Source organism: Hibiscus syriacus, unplaced genomic scaffold (genome assembly GCF_006381635.1).
Source record: "Hibiscus syriacus cultivar Baekdansim isolate YM2019G1 unplaced genomic scaffold, ASM638163v2 tig00110546_pilon, whole genome shotgun sequence".
Taxonomy (NCBI): Eukaryota; Viridiplantae; Streptophyta; class Magnoliopsida; order Malvales; family Malvaceae; genus Hibiscus; species Hibiscus syriacus.
Window position 1 is genome coordinate 28,190 of NW_024062773.1, and position 19,901 is coordinate 48,090.

The window sequence follows — 19,901 nt, forward strand, 5'->3', positions numbered from 1 at the left end:
ATCAAATATCAACGCTACCGGAATCCGTGTAATAAATTGGTGATTGCACAATCGGAATCCGTGTACTTAACGTAGAACCCTGGCTTAGTACTTAAGCAAGGGATGATATCATAATCGCCAAAGTTGGATTGGCCTCCGTCCGAGCATTCGGACAAGATACTGTTTTCGTAATAAGAATCAGAGTCGGAGCTGAGCCTGAGATTGAAAGGAGACGACGACTCAAGTTTCCAAGTCGACTCTTGTTATTTTTTTTTTTTTTTTTGATAACGTAAGACCTCCCAAGGTCAGACTAAATAACTCGACCCTACAAGGCAACCTCTGGAGGGGCTCAAAGAACACACCACTATGTCTTCCCGTTTTTTTCCAGGATTCTTAGCCAACGCGGTTCGAACCTAGGACATGAGACCAACTCATAATCCCAAGAGCCCTTGCTTTGCCAACTGGGTCACGCCTGTTTTTGGCCTAACGATATTTTTTTACTTCCAATTTATTTTTAGACAAAATAATTTGTCTTTAAATTTTCATTTTTTTATTTTCTTATTAAATTAAGTAATAGAAGAAAATAGCGAAAGCTGTTAAGCTGGTCTCAAATTCTTTTAATTTCGATTTTTTATTTTCTAATAAATTTTATTATTTCATAATTTATAGAATTTATAAATTTAAAATATTTTTAATTTTACAAAAAATAAAATAGATAATATTATCAATGACGAAAGCATAAAATAATTTAGTTTAATTTAGAAATATGTTATATTTTTATTCATTATTCAATAAAAAATCAAATTTAAAATTTAAAAGAAAAAACACTAAAATAGTTTTTTTTTAATATCACTATACCGAGTAGAAAGTGCAAACTCGGAGAGTAGGGACTCTTGTTGTTTACTCTGACGCTAAACCCCCGGCCGGTTGATTTTTGACTTTACCTTTTTGATTTTCAAGATTTTAAATTATTTTTATATTTAACCATTTTAAATTTAAATCAATAAATTTAAAATGGAAATTCAAATAATTTATAGATATTCAAATCCACATTTAATAAAAATGTTTAGTCATTTATATATATATATATATTAGAAAATAAACCGGCAGAATAAAATTAAACAATATTATTTAAGTAATTTCTTTAATTTTTGTTGAACATGTAAGTTGTACATGTGAGAAACATAATACAATTCAACCTTATCGTTGAAATCCACTTGGCTAGGCTTGTAAACAAGAATGGCCACCCTCTGTAATAATCTAACAATTAAAAGAAATCCAACAGTATCGCATATTTGGACAATCAGAGAGTTGAGAGATCTGACTGTTCGATGAAATAATTAAGCAGACACAATGGTTCCAACATAACCAGCAGCTGCCAAAAAGAAGGCAATGGATTGCAAGAACAGGAATATGAAATACCCATTCTTCCCGAAGGCCAAATCATAGCACCCACACAAGAATAGGTATGCCCCGATTCCAAGCTCCAGTAGATGGACTCTGTTCATTTATATCCACCAACCACATATCAATCAGTCACACCAACACTTCAAGAAAAACGAAAAAGCCGGAACCAGTTCGATCGATTAAGAGTAGTTTACCTTTCTCCGATACGAATACGAGGCTTCCTCGGAGGCTTACCGTCTGATTTAGGCTTCAGAGCGTCTCCCAATTTCTCTGTAACGACCCATTCATTCACTCTTCCTGCCTCCAGCAGACCGATGAATGTCGCCTTTGTCCTATGTAAGGACATGACATTCTCGAACAGGATCCAGAATAGTACTAGATGCAATGATCTTGGAGTTCCGACGGCATTGAGTAGAGTGATAATGGAAGGAATATAGACAGCGCCCCACTTCGGAACTTCGATTTCGGGAAAAAACACGGTTGCAGGCAAGACAACGCAGTAGAACACGAATGTGACGATGTGTGCCACTATCTTTCGGACAAAGAAGAAACTATAAATCACATATAGCTTCTTCCACAGTGAAACTCTCTGCAATGATATGCACAATTCCATTCAGTAATATGGTACATATTAGGTTACCATGTATAAGATTTATATGTACATATACCTTGTTTCTCATGATCTCTGTTACCATTTTCTTGAAGAGGTTTGCAGGGCCACATGACCATCTGTGCTGTTGAAACCTGTAGGCTTTGAAAGTACTAGGCAATTCATTTTTCACCTTGAGGTCACCGGCGTAAACGAATTTCCAGCCTTTGAGACTAGCTCGGACAGACAAATCCATGTCTTCAACTGTTGTTCTGTCTTTCCATCCTCCTGCTTCATTGATTGCTGAAATTCTCCACACGCCAGCCGTCCCTGCAGCCATCATAGAAACCGTATGGCGTTCATTACAGGACATAAAAGCCGTCGATCGATGTCATATGAGGTTTGTGTGAAATTCAAAGAACTACCATTGAAACCGAAGAAAGCATAGGTGGAAGATCCCACTTCTTGCTCCACTATGAAATGGTAATCCAATGACATCTCTTGCATCCTTGTCATTAGGCATTCATCCGAGTTCACTGCAACACATCCCACACATGCTTCAAGCCATGACTAGATCAAAAGAAGCATAACAAGAGGGAGGTTTTAATGAAAGGTTACCGAATTTCCAACGAGCTTGAACTAGTCCAAGTTCAGGGTTGTTAACCAGAAACGGGATGGATCGGTTTAAGAAGTCCGGCTCGGGCTGGAAATCGGCGTCAAAAATGGCAACATAATCACATTGTTTAACATAGCTATGCTTCATCCCTTCTTTTAGAGCACCTGCTTTGTATCCATTCCTGTTGTCCCTTATCTCGTACTTTACGTTCACGCCTTTGCTGGCCCATCTTTGGCATTCGAGCTGCACCAGAGTCTACACCACCATACCATTAGAATGTATCCTACACTGCAATTAAAAAATCTACGTGAAAAATACACCATTACATGGTTTAATGAGAGCACCTTAATGGCAGGATCCGTTGAATCATCGAGCACTTGAATTATGATCCGATCAGCCGGCCATGAAAGCCCACATGCAGCTCCGATCGACAACTGATACACCTATATATCCAACACAACACTAAACATAAGCAAATTTCACTACATATATATATAAATAAAGAAAAGTATATTATATATACGGATAACGGACCTCTTTTTCATTATACATTGGGATTTGAACTAAAACCATGGGATAACCCGAATACCCAAGTTCAACATCGTCCTTCATCGGCTCCCATTTATACATTTTCTCAGGTTTTCTCCGAAGCAACTTGACAAAAGCTATCACAATCCCCATATAAACCCTTTCGATAAAAAGCATTAAGGACATTGCCAGGCACATAACCACCATGACTTTCAGCACTGGCACCAACAATGGCGCCCTCGTTTGCTCCCAGATCAACCCAAACTGACCCGAAATCTCCATCACTATGTATATTTTGTTTAGCTCTGATGGAGTACCGACCAGACAGATGAGAAGGCTGTCTGAGAAAGTGGGATTAATATATGAGGTTTGGTTTAGCTTGGCCTTTGCGAAAAGAACACGAATCTTCGGTTTGGTTTTGGGATGTGAGTGATTATTTGGTTTTTGCTTGTGAGTTACGAATAGGCAATGTTGTAGAAACAGCAAGCTGGAAACTTTGTGTCAGTAAGTAGATCAAAAGCACTCCATTGCAGCTTCTAGTCTTCCTATACAATTCTCTCTCTCTCTCTCTGTCTTGTTTAGAGAAGAGAGACAGTAATTAAGAGCTTGATGCACACCCAGTTTCTAATCTTCATATATATATATATATATATATATTATATGGTAAAATATTGTAAAGAATAATTGGTCAAAAGGAAAGGGACTGAGGATCCTAAACCTGCAATGAAAGTCCAAACCCTGCAACTTTTTATTTACAACTTCATTTTTAAATATAAATTTAATGTCAACTTCCAAATTTAGTTTAATTTAGCTTACCCAAAAGAGTTTAGACATTGCTTTCGATCAACTTTAATAAGGGAAGATTAATTTATTTAGTTCTCAGTTGCATGGAAAATTATTTAATTAAATGGTGGAGATGAAATTTGAAGTTCAGATTCAGGGTGCTATTGAATAGGTTGACTGCATTTTGGCAGGATTATGTTTCATTAATTTGCTAATTATTTTTTTCTCTTAATTATTCTTAAATGATTGTTAGACCAATCATCATTTGTAAATTAACCAAGTAAAGTACATGGAAAAGTTGGTAAATTATGAATCTTTTGCCTCCTCCAACTTCCCATTTTATTATTAACTTTCACACGTTGGGGAAATGATGGTTAAAAAAATAGAAACATATGAAATATATTTTAATAGAATAAGATTTATTTTGAATGATAATTAAGCTTAGAAGGTAGGGGTGTCTCAACTTGAATTTAGTTCCACCGTGCGTATATTAAGGGGAGGTTTTTATTGATAAAGTAAATGATAGACGCAATGTATTAATTTTGCTTGAATAAAAAGAATTTCAGCTCCAAATGAACACATGGGAAGTGCTTATAATTTTGTTTTAATATGGTAAGATTGGTTGAATGGGCACTTCATGTGGGGAAGAAGAAGAGGCCATGATGACCAATCATATCTCCTTCCTAGTGGGCACACATGCATTCTCTCCCTCCTTGCGAATTTGTTTACCTTAATGCATTCCATATAAATAATAATTAATATTAATTTATTGATATAATATATTTAATCAAGAATTGAGAATTCCCATGTATGGGAAACTTTAGTAAAGCTTTAAGCTTTGGCTCGTTGGAAAAGCATTAGCAATGATGGAATCCGAGTTATAATGTCTATCTCAAACCAAACAGAATCTAATTAATGTTAGAAACAGAAAGTGCAGTAAAAGACCATTTTTCAAGCATTTCCTGATAAAAACATCCTTTTTTTAAATCTCTAAACCAACCAAACACAACTCCCATCACATCAGACTTGTGGTCGAATTCATGTCCTTCACAATATTCAATGCCCCCCTGGCTTTTAACCCTAGACTAATCACAAAAAACGTGGCCGAGTTGAGTTATTACGAGTTGTGTTTTAGAGTATGTCTAAATCCAGTCGATGATTCAATGCCGCTGGTTTTAGTTCTGAAATTATGAGTGGGTCTTTAAACTATATACAAAAAAATTTCGTTCATTCTAAATTGATATTTAAATTCGGTTCACTTAATAATTTAAATAATTGAATTTAAACTAAACTTTTCATGAATCAAATTCAAAAACTATACAAGCATAGACACACCATTTTCAACCCCATAATTTAAAACTTCACAAAATTCAACCTTCTCTTTAGAGATAGACTTTCATTATTGATTACTCTTTCATGTTTGTTTCAAATTGTTAGACTATTTCAAGTCTAGGGTGTTTAATGAGTTGAGTAGCTCATGCATGGTTTGAACTCGATTCGATCAACGTTTGACTCGGGTTGACTCGATTCGAACTCGAGTTCAATTCCAGACCTTAACGAGTTGACTTGAAATTTACCTTTATAGCGATTTTCCAATTTCTTATGCAAGTTCTTTGAGTGTTCCAATAAAATTAACTATACAAAACTATTCAATAAATTTCATTCATGTAATAACCAATATGAACGTGTTATATAAAACATGCAAATAGTTGTAATATATTACCTCGATTTATAAGTCACATCGATCGACCATTTAAACTTCATTCGAACGCCCTCAAACTTTAAGTCCATGTCCCATAAAGTCTCGGATACATAGCAAACGAATTTACGCTAGAAATAGAACTTAAACGTGAAACTTTCATAACAAATCGGGAGATAAAACATCGAAAAACAACTTATCGGGGTTGAATTTGGCAAAACGGACTTCGAAATCGAACTCAGGGCATCTTAAAAATAAAATAAGAGTTTTCAAAAAATTTGACTTTTTGGTCAAAGTCAACGGTTCGGTCAACGATCCAGGTCAACAGTTAACAGTTAATGGGTTGACTAGGTTTGACTCAGACGAGTTGACTCGACTGACTCAGGCTAGTTGACTTAGTCATCTAGAAGACTCGACAGAAACAACGCCCACGCGCGACGGTGGCGCGTGGCGGTATGTGCGACGACGATATGGACGAAGAGGGGCGGCTAATTCCTCCCAAAGACACCATTCACCAAAAATAACTCGAATCAATCCAGAAATCAACCAAAATCAATAGAAATTAACGAAAAAATAACAAATTATTACCCTCAACGACGAACGACGAAGGACGCAACAGAAGGGGACGATATCGGTCGGGTTATGGTCGAAACAGAGTGGGAAACCCATTGACGATGGCGATGAGGCCAACCGACGATAGGATCAATGTGAAAATGCGAAAAACAATGAAGGTGGGTTTAGTTTTCTGTCGAGGCTTTGTCAGCAAATTTGTGACGAACGATAGGTTTAGATGGAGAGAGGTTGATTGGGTTTTGCTCGGCGTGGGACGATGAGTTTATTGGTGGCGATGACGCAACCTACAGTCATCTATGGTGGCCGAAATCGAGCATAAACAGAAACGGAGGTTCTTAGGTTTCAACGAAACTTTCCCGAGACTTTTCACGACGATCGATGACGGTTATCAAAAAATTGACAGAGGGCCTACCGGGGACGACGAGATCAGTGAATGGAGGGGCGATGATTGGAGTTGGTAGGAGCTTGTGAGTTTCACGATTTGGGGATTTAATTTTAAATTTTAGGGATTTAAAATCCCAGACCAAAGAAAAAAAAGATATTTTTACCTAAACTCATCAGCTAATAGTAGTTTATGCTACATGATTAAGGATTTGGATGATGGTTTAATATGTCAAGGGTCAAGGGTTCAATCCTAACCATGGTTGTCAAAACCGAACCGGATCGGTCAGTTCAACCAGTTGCCTGTCTGGTCCGGTTAACTTCAAAAACCAGTTTTACAACGAGTCAGTTGAAAACTGGTAGAACCGGTTGAGAACCGGCAAAACTGGTGTGAACCGCTAGTTCTGTTTTTTTCTTTTTTTTAAAAAAAAATTAAACCAAACGACATCGTTTGTTAAACGAGCCGAGTCGAACTCAAGTATTGCTGAGCTCGACTCGAACTCGAAAACTTTAAAAGTAAGCTCAACTCGACTCAAAAACTCGCGAGCTAAAAATTATCAAGCTCAACTCGAACTCGAAATATAATATTGAAACTCGAACTCGAAAAGGCTCGAACTCAAAAAAAATAGAAGCTTGATTGAAGCCTGAAACTCGAGATCGATTGAAGCGAAAGAATAGTTCGCTCTGTGCTCACCAAAAGGCTCCATGATTTTGAATGTCAAATTACCTCTATTATTTATAGAAGTCAGTTGAAATGCTCTTCTACGTTTCTTAGCCATGTGGGATTGTTTTGTTCTCCTATTTTTACTCTTTAGACTTTTGGGATGCTCTTCTATATTTATTAGCCATGTGATATTGTTTTGTTCTCCTATTTTTGCTCTTCTATGCTATTTAGACGTTTTCCTGTAGTGATGTATTTATTAATATTGCTTTGAATATTATGTAAAATTTTTAAAAAAATATTATTTTATATAATCCGGTTCAACCCGATTGAATCTGTGAACCAGTACTTTCACCGGTTTAAAGTCTGATCCGATTTTAAAAACAGTGATCCTAACCACATACACATTTTATTATTATTACTTATTTTCTTTGTAGACAAAGAAGAGTTAAATCTATAGCTAGGTCACTAAACTTCTAGAAGCTTTAAAAACTGACCCAAAGGTTTAAAATTTTACAATTTGGTCCCCAAAATTAATGAAAACTATAAAATTGAAGGTGTTGCAAAAACGGATTGGTTCAAATACTAATATCATAAATCTCAGATAGTAAGTGTCAAATTTGAGTCGTCCTACTTATGAACATTTAACGTCGAAAGACTGACCCACAAAAGTCAAATGGATTGGTTCGGATTGGTTCAAATAATATCACAGGTCTCAAATTGAATCGGTGTACATGCAAAAGTCTAATGTTGAAAGACTCACCCATAAAAGTCTATTCGATACAAATCGATCCAGATTTATCGTGACAAAATCTTAAAAGTTATGGGGATCGCGGAGAATAGGAGAAAGGGGTTAAAGTTGTAAACAAGAGATTCAGTTATAATTCAAAAGTCAAATGTAATACTGTACATTTTTATTAACATGTCACCATATTAATATAATATTTTGTGATTCATGACCGGAAATTTTAGTCATTGAAACTTCAGTGATTAGATGATTGATATGGACTCCTTGAATCTTCAGTGATTATAGATATAATTTATTTATAATTCTAAGACGGCTTAAGAATAAATTTGTCAATTCACCCTGTAAAATTGATAGAATTCACGAGTGAAAGTGAAAAAAACAAGAAAGAAATAAACAAACATCCGACGGAAATAGATAAAACAATCCCACGCAAACATGAATTTAACCTAATGGCTGAAGTTGAACAAATATTATTTTTCCTACCAAAGATAGAAAACCATGAAATTGTATTTGTGGCGATAAAGAAGTTCAACTAAGCAGGCGGCAAACAAGCATTAGGTACACAGTATACGGATTCGGTCTTGATTTTACTATACCTCATAAAGTTGGGAATGATATAAACTGCACCATAAAACAAAATTAGAGAATCATACATATTGAGAGTCATCGACAGCAGGAGGCTGTTCGTCTTCATCGGGGGATTCCTTCTTGGATCCCATCTCCTTCCTTTCTTTCCATCTTGCCCATATCCATTTCACTAAGAAGATACCACCTATCGCATATACCTGACAAAATCACACATGAACTAAAATGGTGCTGGGAATCAAACACAAAGCATTGTATTCAAGCTCAATATATTACAACACCAACGACAGCTATTTGTTTACTATAATTGAAAAAAGAAGCGTCAAATATCAATACGCAAAACTTTAAAATTATGGTACAAGGGAAATATCGCAACCTAAATCCGAGAATCCTTAATCAAGTATACCAGTATTTGCAACATTCCTTAATCCGAAACTCACACCTTAATCCGAGTAACATAGAAAGAAACTAACAACATAGAAAAAAATGTATATATAGAGAATCATCCATGGCACAGGGATTGTGGAGGTAGGTAAAATAATTTTCATTCAATCATCCCAAATTACCAATGAAAATGAACTTGAGGGAAGTGTTACAAATAGTTAGAATCCCTAGGAGTTGGATCCTAGCTCCCAATAGAAAGAAAATAAATGTTGAATATCACATACAGCTTCTTAGGTGTCACATCGTTACAGTTTACACCAAGGAAAATAAAATACCTACACACCCAAATCATCATCGAAACTTCTCATAAGTAGTGCAGTCAAGGGCGTAAGGCACACTCTAGAGGCTAGAACCCTTATAGGATCTAAAGCACAACTGCACAAGGTGTAAGATAAAGCACTCGCCTAAGTGAAGTAAGGTGCATATGTGTATCTATTTTATGTATGTCAGTATTATATATATATATATATATATATAATAATAATAATAAGTTTAAAACATATAATTACAATAATAAAAACTGGACAGCAGTCCATTTTACCATACAAAACCTGCAAAAATGATTTTGTTGGCTAACATGCATGTTTTCCTTATGCTCCCAGACTATACAATGAGTAGAGAAATTGAGATTTTTATTTTACAATATATTGAAAAGAAGAACTAAAAATACTAATGAAGTTAAAAAGAACTTCAATCTAGTTTCTGCATCTACAACAGTAGAAAAAAGCATGCCTACGTGACCAAATTTGTAGTTGATCGAACGTGGTTCACTTCTAATGATTTAAAATGTTTTTGTTTTCTCATACTGAGATACAGCAGTTAAAAGTTCCTAGCTACATGTCTTAACAACACTGTTCACTGGTAGAATAAACCATTTCTTTGGAAGAGAATATAAAAGATAAGTTGGTATCTTAGTAATCTCCCACGAGTATTTACTTTGCCTTATACAACAGCAATTGCATCACGGAAGAACAAACGAGTAAGAAGTTAGAACACTAGAAAACATAAGGTTATAAAAACCTCTAGTTTCTCTCTACTAATTCAAAGAAAACAGTAAGAATGTCAGCATATTGTTGGCTGTAAAGTTTATTTCTTCGTTAGCCCTACTTTTTCCAGAGTTCCAACTTCTTTCTTCTTGTTTTTTTCAGCCCAATTTTATTGACTGCCTGTTGTTTCCCCCTACACAACATTAATGGTTCTATCAAAACAAACCCAGAAGATTTTTTTCTTCAAATAAATCTTGTTCTAACAATTTCAGCCATAGCTTTGAATATTTTGTTCAAACAATTTACTGGGAACTAATAGCAGAATTTTACCAGTGCATCTTGTGCTCTTCACAACACTGAATAAAAGACCAGCACAGATACATGCTCTTTCTACTTCCTACAGAGATTGGCAAATAATCTCTACCACACTCTTCGAAACAACCCTTTCCAGATATAACTAAAATTATAATGAAAAGGAAAATTTTGGCTCAATGGCAATTCATATAAGAATCATACAACAGAGACAAAATAGAACACAATATGCTAATCGACTTCGATTTATTTTAAATAAAAAGGTGGCATTTGAAAAATCAGCCAAAATTTGCTTCTTTTAACTACATATTTAGTTACCTAAAACACCCAGAAACAAGAAAAAGGAAAGTATACCTGCCAGAGAACTATAGGATTAGAAGTTCTCCCAAGGCACTCCTCCGCCTCAAATTCCAACGGCTGAGGAACTTTCCTGCGGTTTCCAAGAAATAAAGATGGTGGTTTCGGGATTTCAATTTCCTCCTCTTTTGTAACCGAAACTTGAGGTTTTTTCAATGGTTGGTTAAAGAGAGGGAATTTCAGGTCCAGTTTGGGAAACATTGAGAAAAAATTTATGGGTCCTAAAGGATTTTCAGCTTTGCGCTGGATTTCTTTGTTATTAGCGTCCGCCATAGCTTACCTTGGACTTGTTTCTGACCCAGGTTTGTATTTATTACTGTATAGGCGGAGAGATCAGAGAGGTCACGTGCCTATCGCGTGCTCTTTTTTAATTTCCAGATTTAGATAGATTTTCATCCTATCAAATTGAAGTGTGGTTTAGGTATTTGATTAAGTGCTAAAAAAATTGAATATTAAATCTTAAATATAAAACCTAAACTATAATTCAAAATTTATTTATCTATTCATTTTTTCTATCCATAAATTATACATCATTACAGTTTGCACTACATTCTCCGCTTCATCTAATAACAAATATATTATTAGTATTTTTTTTTGTTGCCTCCCGTTTTAAGGTTTTACTTTGACTAATTTAGATCGTGGACCGACCTATGTAACACACTTGATTTCGGTGGGTGAGTCTCCGAGCTGGAGTTTTCCGCATACATAAGGACTCAAACCTGAGACATTGCTTAAGGGATATCAAGCAACTTACCACTTGAATCAACCTATTGGTAGATATTATTAGTATTTTATTAAACACAATTTCTTTTTATATAATATCAAAACTTGAGACAGGGCCGGTTCTGGGCAGGGGCAAGAGGGGCATCCGCCCAGGGTTCATAATTTTAATTTATATTAATTTATTATATTTTAATAAACTAAATAAAAAATAAGGCTCATAAATATTAATATACCACTTTCTTATATTAATACAAGAGGGCCCATAAACTTATTTATTAATAATTTATTGTTCTCATCATAACGTTAAAAACTATATTAATATACTAAATTAAAAGCATGGCTCATAAACTTATTTTTTATTGACTTATTAAAAGAATGTTGTAATAATTTTAAGATTATTTTTTTCTCATAATAATTTGTCGGATGTTGATGCAGATGATTTTTTTCTGAAAATAAAGTGTTGCAATTGACTTTGCCAAATGTATTTATATCAGCGCTTGAAGTTCTTGAGTTTGTTAAAGCTAGAGATTGTTATCCTAATGTTTCAATTGCTTATCGAATCTTATTAACAATACTGGTAACGGTAGCATCCGCGGAAAGAAGTTTTTCAAAGATGAAATTATTGAAGAATTACTTGAGGTCAATAATGTCACAAGAAAGATTGAATGGGCTAGCTATATTATATATTGAGAAAAATATGTTGGAAAACATTGATGTTGACACTATCATCAATGATTTTGCATCAAGAAATGCTCGAAGGCAATGTTTTTTTATGAGTATTTATATGCTTAAATATGTTTTTGACATTTTTGATATTGTAATGAATTAATATTTATTTAATTTAATAAAAAATAATTAAAATTTTATATTGCATATTTTTTAATATTCTTTTAAATTAAGGTCTAATTTTTTTAATTGTACACAGGGCCAAGAAAAAGTCAGAACCGGCCCTGACTTGAGATGATACTACACCTTTAACATAATAACACCTACCATCTACCATACCATATGTTAAAAAATAATATCAATCGACCAAAATTTGAAAAAAAGAGAGCATAAAATTTAATTAATCATCTAATATTCCTCCGCTATTGATTTTTTTTTAAGATTTACAAGTTCACATATCAATAAAAACATTGGTGGAGGTAAGTGTGTTCAAGGATAGGTAAATGCTCATAATGAAATTAAAGTTTCTTTATAATAATTGATATTTTACTGATGTGCTCACATTAAAATTTTATTTATGTTCATCCATGCAAGAAATTTTCATTATTAATATACATGATCACCTAAAGAGCATTTCTATATATACTCAATAAAAATAAGGCATGTATACGCTCGTAATTTAAATTCCAACTCACTCCCACTTTAATAAAAAACCGGGGGGGATGCAGAATAAGGTGGAGTCTGACCTGCCAGAGAATAATTTTGTTCGAAGTGGATCCAGAGACGTCGGCCTCAAGCGTCAAAGGCGGTGGAACAGCCGGCCGAGGCTCCGAGAACTTCACAACATCGGCTGCCTTATTATTTTTGCTAATTTTCTCGTTGTCACCACCCGACTGTTTTTCAATGGGTTTCTTTTGGATTACAACTTCAACGCTACGTTTTCTATTGAAGGGAAGTTTCGGTAGCCATAGCAACAAGTTCTTGGGGAATTTTGGGTTCTTGTCTTCGATCTGGATCTCAAGGTTTTTGGCCATTTTTTTGGGGGGTTCGCTTCAAAAACAGAGAACAATGCTTCTGGAGCTGAAACGTCAGCTACATATAGCGGTATAATTTGGAGGTTTACCCAGGGTTTAAAGCTTCTTGAAGATACTAGGCAGGCGGCTAGAGAATTTTGAATTGCTCTTATTTAAGAAAGTGGGATGATTCTGTTTGAACCCAACAACTATGAGGGTGTTAACCTCTAAGCCCAATAAAATTCATCACCCAATCAATCCATTTATGTCTCCATCATACACCTTCATGTCCATCAATTAGTTGGTCTTTGTTTGCAGCCTTGTTTTAATTCTTGGATTCATGCATATTTTGTCTTTTGGAATTTGTTTTAGGTATCTAATTGGTATATAAGTTTAAAAATAAATCACATATTTAATATATTAATATCAAATTTTATCCATGTATCATCTCTAATCAATGAGTTAATTCTCAAACCTGACCTTAAATATCTTGTTGGTAGACCTATTTGATATTTGACTCTCTTCTAACCTACTTGTTACTTAGGGGCTGTTTGATAAAATAAAATGATTAAGCGTTGAATGATTCGATGGCCTGAATGATTCGATGGCTTTGTATGAATTGGCTCTGAATGTGACATGATGTTTGACAATGGTTCTGAATGTACAATCTAAATTATGAATATTTTCATTTTTACCTTCATAATGATTTATTATATTATAAGATATGATTGTTTAATAAGACGACATGTGAAAAAATAAGTATTATGGTAAAATATCGGGTGCTTAATGATTCAGAATGTACTTTAATGCTGAATCATTCAGCAGTGTTTTGTTGTTTAATTCAGCATAATCTTCATTCAAATGTAAGAATCAAACACGCTAAATGTTGAACGGTTCAGCATTCAGCAGTAAACAAACAACCCCTTATTTGACTTATGATTTTAAAATGCTTTTAAAAATGCCTTTAAAATGTACAGAAATAAAAAATTATAATTATAATGAAAATATATTTTATAATAACTCACTATTAATATTTTAATATATAAATTATGAATTTATTTAGTTTTAAGTAATTAAAATAAATTTTTCCGTAATAAATTATTTTTTTAAGGATGTTAATATTAAATTTTAAAATAAAATGTAAATACATAATTAAGTGGAGCCTATGCATTAGTAAGAATAAAATTATAATTTTCTTTCAAACGTAAGTTGAAAATGAAAAAGCTAGAAATCCTATGTTTTCGATTAGTTTGAAACCACCGTTTTCACCGCAATTTTTTTTTCATCTTTCACCCGTTTGACATTAATTTTGTGGTCAAAATGGATTTCCTTTAACTAAAAGTGTTTTTAGAAAGTCACACCAAACGAGTATAAATTAAATTATAATAATAAAATAATTAATTAAAAATAATATTTATATATTAATAATTATAATCCTAAATAATATATTAAAAATATTTAATTTTATTTGTAAAAGAAATGGTTATAACACATCCACATTTGAATAATGGGGTTATCGAATGGAATAATGGGGGCAGGAGATTCCAGTTTAGTGAAAGAAGATGATGGATTCTTTGTTGTTAAAGCAAATTGCATATCATCGATTATAAAATTAGCCTTGGACTGTTCAGCTGAATTGCCAGAAGATAGGACAGATATGGTTATCTCCATGCTCAGGAATATCAAAAGAAAATTATTCAACGACGTTACACAAGATTAATACGGTGAGGAATGCAATTATTTCTCTGCATATTATTAGCTGTTTCGTTAGCTAGTTCTCTGCAACCGTCTTACCAGTTGAACTTATGTACCCTGTTTAAGAACAATCTCAATCGACATAAGACGCGCCTTTTTTACGACCATATTTCAGATTGTAATTTCATTTCGGACAGCTTGAAACATGCAAGAAAACCTTCATTACGTACCAAATTCCACAAGATAGTGGATGAAAGATTAATAGGAACAGAAAGACGCGCCTGCACCAGAATACTGCTGAATAGAAACACTCTTGAGCCGCTTTCATGACGTAAACGGTTGCTTCGAGATGGCGATTGTATTTAATGGGTTCTCAACTTACTCGATAATGTCGGAATGTCTGATGAATGAGCTTCTTCACCATGAATAAATCACTTCACTGGTTTTGTAGGCTCTCAATTGCTTTTTTCCACTGCCATGCTCTTTGTTTTGCATCTTCGAATGACAAGACCTTTTTCGACTGAAACAAACATAGAAGAACGAATCGAAATCATGAACAGATTAATATGTAAGTTTGCAGTTTTCATCGTCAACGGCGAATAACAAGCAAAAGGGACACAAAGGACTACGGAGAATGTTGAATTAGAGGAATTCATTTCTATCCTACTGGAACACTTGCAGAGACTTACCGTGCAAATCTTGAACTGTGACGGACTTGTGACCTGGACACTAAGGTCACTAGAGTTGTCGGACCAAATAATATTCCCTTTTACGACCATTTTTGTGGGATTTACATAAATCAATTTCGGCTTGTTGGTGAGGATAAGCTGCACCTTCTTGCTTGATAACTTCTGTAGTTTCTTCACCATTGAGATCATAAGAACAGATTCTCCCGCTTCCAGAAATTGCTGCATGTTAACACAGTGTACGTAAACAATAATAGTGAGTTTACAATCGGAAAAATCATTATGTAAGACTACTATCTTAGAAAAATCTGGATAAAACTGGATCGATCGATATCCACAATTGGACAAGCTTGCAAGCTAAAGTCATGTCCTTACAACAAAATCTAAGAACAAATGCTGAGAAAATAGCTAGACAACAAAAAATACCATTTTGAGTCAAAGGAGTCGATGGAGGCCATTCTATTTATATGGCCAGGTGATTCAGTCGATGATGATCCATCATTTTGTCTACCTGAACCATATTGGATGGGGGTCGGATTCTGTGAAGAATCACTATGATAATGATAATATTTTAAAACTCTCAAAAGACAGAATACAGATATTGAAGCCTGTACGCTGTCATACCCCGCTCTGTAATGCAAGCTTTGGAGGGGTTCCTGCTCTTACATTGCTCCAGTCAACTCCCCTAAAGAAAGGATGCCTCTTGAGTGCGGCATAACCTTCGGGTCCAACACCTGCTCGTCTACTGGGATCGGTATCCTGCATCAGATTCGCATTACACAATTATACGACTACAAATTTTTTTCTTGTAAATCAAGATCAATCACGACAGAGAAGAATTTATCATTACAAGGCTTTTATTTGTTATTTTCCCGTGAAAAGGAACGGAACAAATCTGATATTCATCTGATAACATAAATAGATAACTGGACAAATGATGCAGGGGATCCGAGACAGATGATGCTGAGCTGTCAGATTGCACCTTGATCAGCACAAAGACGGGAATTGATTGTGACATATTCCTCATTTGGGTCGTTTTGAGTATGTTTCAGTCTTTTGGCCATAACTTTGGCTACATGTGTCAGAATCGCGCATAAGACCCCAATCCGGAAAGCTCTTTTCGACGCGCACACTCTCCACATTGAGCTAAGCTCCATGTGGCCTTTTTTTCAACCTCAAATTATGTCGTTTTCTCCTCCGAATCACTATATTTAGATATTTTTTATTATTTATGGTAATATTTCAATTGTCAATTAGGAAGTCAATTTAAATCTGATTTAGGCCGGATTTTTTGGAGATTGCTTATTTTATTTCGAATTTCAATTTAGAGTGATTTTCGGGATTTTGCTATTTTTGACAAAATTCGAATAAAGACGATTTTTTTGCTATAACAGTCCGGCTTTTTTCTCTTGTTTTTTTGGACGAATTTTCTCTTGTGAATCATCTGTTGGAGCGCCTGCAGGATAATCATTATTCTGTCCGGCGTCAACAAAGATCTTCAAAGTCTTAACTACAAGATTATGAATGCATAGCAGAAACCAAATCCCCACATGCATAAAAATTGCAGCTTACCATTAAGTGATCGATAAGGTCTTTGGCTTCTTCGGAAAAGTAGTTTGGAAATCTTATATCTCTGGCTATAATTCTTTGAAATATAAGCCATTCGCTTGTATCTTTAAAAGGAGAAGTCCCTGAAAGCATTTGGTACAAGGTGCAGCCAAGTGCCCAGATGTCATTTCTGTTTGAATATGTTAGACAGAACAAACTAGTTATCCTATAAACAACAATTTAACAAGATAATAATTAAAACTGTTACTAAAATGGGTTAAGAATCGGTTTTGTTTGATGGTTTTAATCTATATTGCAAGACTAACCCGAAAGTTGCTGGAGAAGAGTTAAGGACTTCAGCAGGAACATATGCAGCCGTCAATACTGAAATTTTCCTGAGGAGCTCTAAACGACAAGCTTTTTGATTTCACAATATTGTTGGAAGCTTCACCATTAGAAGAAGAACAATTAGCATTTTTCTCATCATCGTCATTATTATTATTGGCTCCCTGATTCCCCAGCTTTGGATCAAAATCCTTCTCCTTTGTCAACATTTCTCTCTCCGAGATTCTCCCACTTTTCCTTTAGCATTATACTAATAATAAAAAGTAATTTAAGGGAAAAAACGACAATAAAAATACAAAAATAAATTATGGGGTGTCAAAGGAACAGATTTTTTGCTATTTTTGGTCCCAGTCAAAGAGGAATAAAAAAAATAAATTATTTTGTTGGATTAGATTAGAGGGGACGCCTACAATCAGATCTTTTACAGTGGGATCCATGGGATTCAAATTAAACGTGACCGTCGGATCAACAAAGCGCAAAACGAGGATATTGGCACCGTTGATAAGGTCACGTGGAGGACTTTGTAACTAACTGTTAAATCTACATAGTGTATATATATTATCAATAAATTAAAAAAATTAAAAATATATATTATTTTAATAAAAATAATCTAAAATTACTTTCAATTTTTTACAATGCACATATTTTACAAATGTAACTATCCAAATCTAAAACAATATACTCTATTTTATCACTAAATCACTTAATTAATCAATTATTTTGTACTCAAATATAAAAAGTAAACCACAAATCATCAGTGTTGTTTCCACTTGTGCAAGTGAGTTCCATTTACTATATAGCTTTTATATTAGTGTCGGGGATGGATTGGAGAGACAAAGTACATTTATTTTCTAAAAATTTAAAATTATTATATATTTTAAAAAAAATTATATCTTTTTTATTAAAAATCTATTTTTATCTTTTTAAAACTTTATAAATTAAAGTTTATTCTACTATATTTAAATTCACCTCTAATATAAAATCATTTATTCATCCGTAATTAGTGTGCCATTACTTTTTGATTGGGACATAAATTGTACATGGACCCAAACAAAGGGAGCTGAAAGACATATCACATAAAGAAATAAAATAACATAGACATAGACAAGACATGGAAGTCATAATCTTTGATTTTGTCGGAAAGGATACATTTCCTGTTTGATCAATCAATACTGTATGTTCCATCAATATTCGTCTAGGCCCCAGGACCTGCATGCACATGCACATGCACGTCCGAATTGAAATAAGTTTAAGCCTTTAAGGTTACATATTTCATTGATTTAGAGTTCAAATTGAATTATAGAGATTCTTTTGTTTTTTTAAGATATAAATGACATAAAAATAGTAATTACTATAAAAATATGTCAACTTAGAATTAAATTAAGGATTAATAATAAAATAAGTGTTTAAATTATACTTTTTAAATAGTTGCATAAATTATTTTTTGACTCATCCATGTGTCTAACGTTATAAACGTTACTTATTTAGATGTTCTGGTCATCAACGACGTTAATTTTTTCCGTTAAATGACACATGTCACGATCTGGTATTTTGAAATTTATTTTTTTTAAATATTTAAAATATTACAATATTTATAAAAAAACTAACTTTTCTTATATTATAAAACAGCCCCAAAATCCCAAATCATAATCTTAATCTGTCGTCGTTGCCCTTTCTGGCCACGACCACTGTCACCGACGTAGTTCCTGTCATCCTCCTACTCATACGCCATCATATTTCCGTCGATTGGTTGTCGAAATCGTGTGGGATCACAATTTTCATCATAGGGTTCTCGGGTATAAAACTTGATACGTCATCGATCGATCAATTTTTCATGGGGGTTTTGATCGCCATAGGAGGGGAGGTCAGGTGGAGGTCAGTGGCGGATCTAAAAATTTAAGAATGAGTTAATTTTCTTTTCTTAAAAATAATGGGTATGCAAAAATTGTAATTTTTTCTTTTTTTTCCTTAACACATTAAGCTAAATTTAACTACTTTTCCAAAATAATGGGGATGCACTTGGCCCCTATGGAGGCTTAGTGCATCCGCCACTGGTGGAGGTTCGTCGATGGCAAAAGGCAAAGGTCGGTTTGGAGTTAAGGGTTGAAACGAAGGTTTTCAAAGTTTTTGGTTCATTTCAAAATTTGTGTTTTATTTTTTAAAAATATATATAATTTTAAATAAAATTCGAAGAATGATTTCTAATAATATTCAACAATAAATCCAACCCTAGGTGGTCAGTGTTAACTAAATATTAAAAGACATTTTCCGGCAAAATCTAATGACACATTTGTGGTTGGACCTATTCAATACGGTCACAAAATGCCCCTTTGGTATGTCCTTGCCATCTCCATTTTGTTAAGGGACAATGTGTAGACCTGAATCGTATTCATTTATTGTTAAAACATTTAATTTTTATTTTTAAAAAAGAAACTAATGCCTTGATAATTCGTATGCCCATGCCATCTCTATTTTTGTTTTTCATTATTTTCTCAATCAATGACTAAATCCTTGAACACATTCATTTACCAGATATTATTGTTTCTAATTAAGAAGAGTAAAGGGGATTAGCAATCA

General features: G+C 34.0%; 2 protein-coding genes and 1 pseudogene across 2 annotated transcripts; all 3 read right to left on the reverse strand.

Moving 5' to 3' along the window:
- Window positions 1-1,274: 1,274 nt before the first annotated feature.
- On the reverse strand, window positions 1,275-3,450 carry LOC120130366 (glucomannan 4-beta-mannosyltransferase 9-like). The gene is made up of 7 exons (XM_039147614.1): window positions 3,126-3,450; window positions 2,936-3,034; window positions 2,594-2,846; window positions 2,401-2,511; window positions 2,055-2,305; window positions 1,581-1,975; window positions 1,275-1,479 (listed from the first exon to the last, which is right to left on the reverse strand). The coding sequence occupies exons 1-7, from the start codon at window positions 3,399-3,401 to the stop codon at window positions 1,320-1,322; spliced, it is 1,545 nt and encodes a 514-aa protein (XP_039003545.1). The 5' UTR covers window positions 3,402-3,450; the 3' UTR covers window positions 1,275-1,319.
- Window positions 3,451-8,518: 5,068 nt separating this feature from the next.
- On the reverse strand, window positions 8,519-10,948 carry LOC120130380. The gene is made up of 2 exons (XM_039147623.1): window positions 10,646-10,948; window positions 8,519-8,749 (listed from the first exon to the last, which is right to left on the reverse strand). Exons 1-2 carry the CDS (start codon window positions 10,919-10,921, stop codon window positions 8,612-8,614), a joined length of 414 nt encoding a protein of 137 aa, XP_039003554.1. The 5' UTR covers window positions 10,922-10,948; the 3' UTR covers window positions 8,519-8,611.
- A 4,233-nt stretch (window positions 10,949-15,181) lies between these two features.
- On the reverse strand, window positions 15,182-17,533 carry LOC120130339 (annotated as a pseudogene).
- Between the last annotated feature and the right edge of the window lie 2,368 nt (window positions 17,534-19,901).

Bases quoted from the DNA above. Each gene is read 5' to 3' on its own strand.
- LOC120130366 (XM_039147614.1), bottom strand. From the start codon at position 3,401: ATGGAGATTTCGGGTCAGTTTGGGTTGATCTGGGAGCAAACGAGGGCG. The intron at 2,847-2,935 runs GTGCTCTCATTA...ATGGTGGTGTAG, and splicing joins CAACGGATCCTGCCATTAAG to ACTCTGGTGCAGCTCGAATG. The intron at 1,976-2,054 runs GTATATGTACAT...ATATCATTGCAG, and splicing joins CAGAGATCATGAGAAACAAG to AGAGTTTCACTGTGGAAGAA.
- LOC120130380 (XM_039147623.1), bottom strand. From the start codon at position 10,921: ATGGCGGACGCTAATAACAAAGAAATCCAGCGCAAAGCTGAAAATCCT. The intron at 8,750-10,645 runs GTATACTTTCCT...TGATTTTGTCAG, and splicing joins ATCCTATAGTTCTCTGGCAG to GTATATGCGATAGGTGGTAT.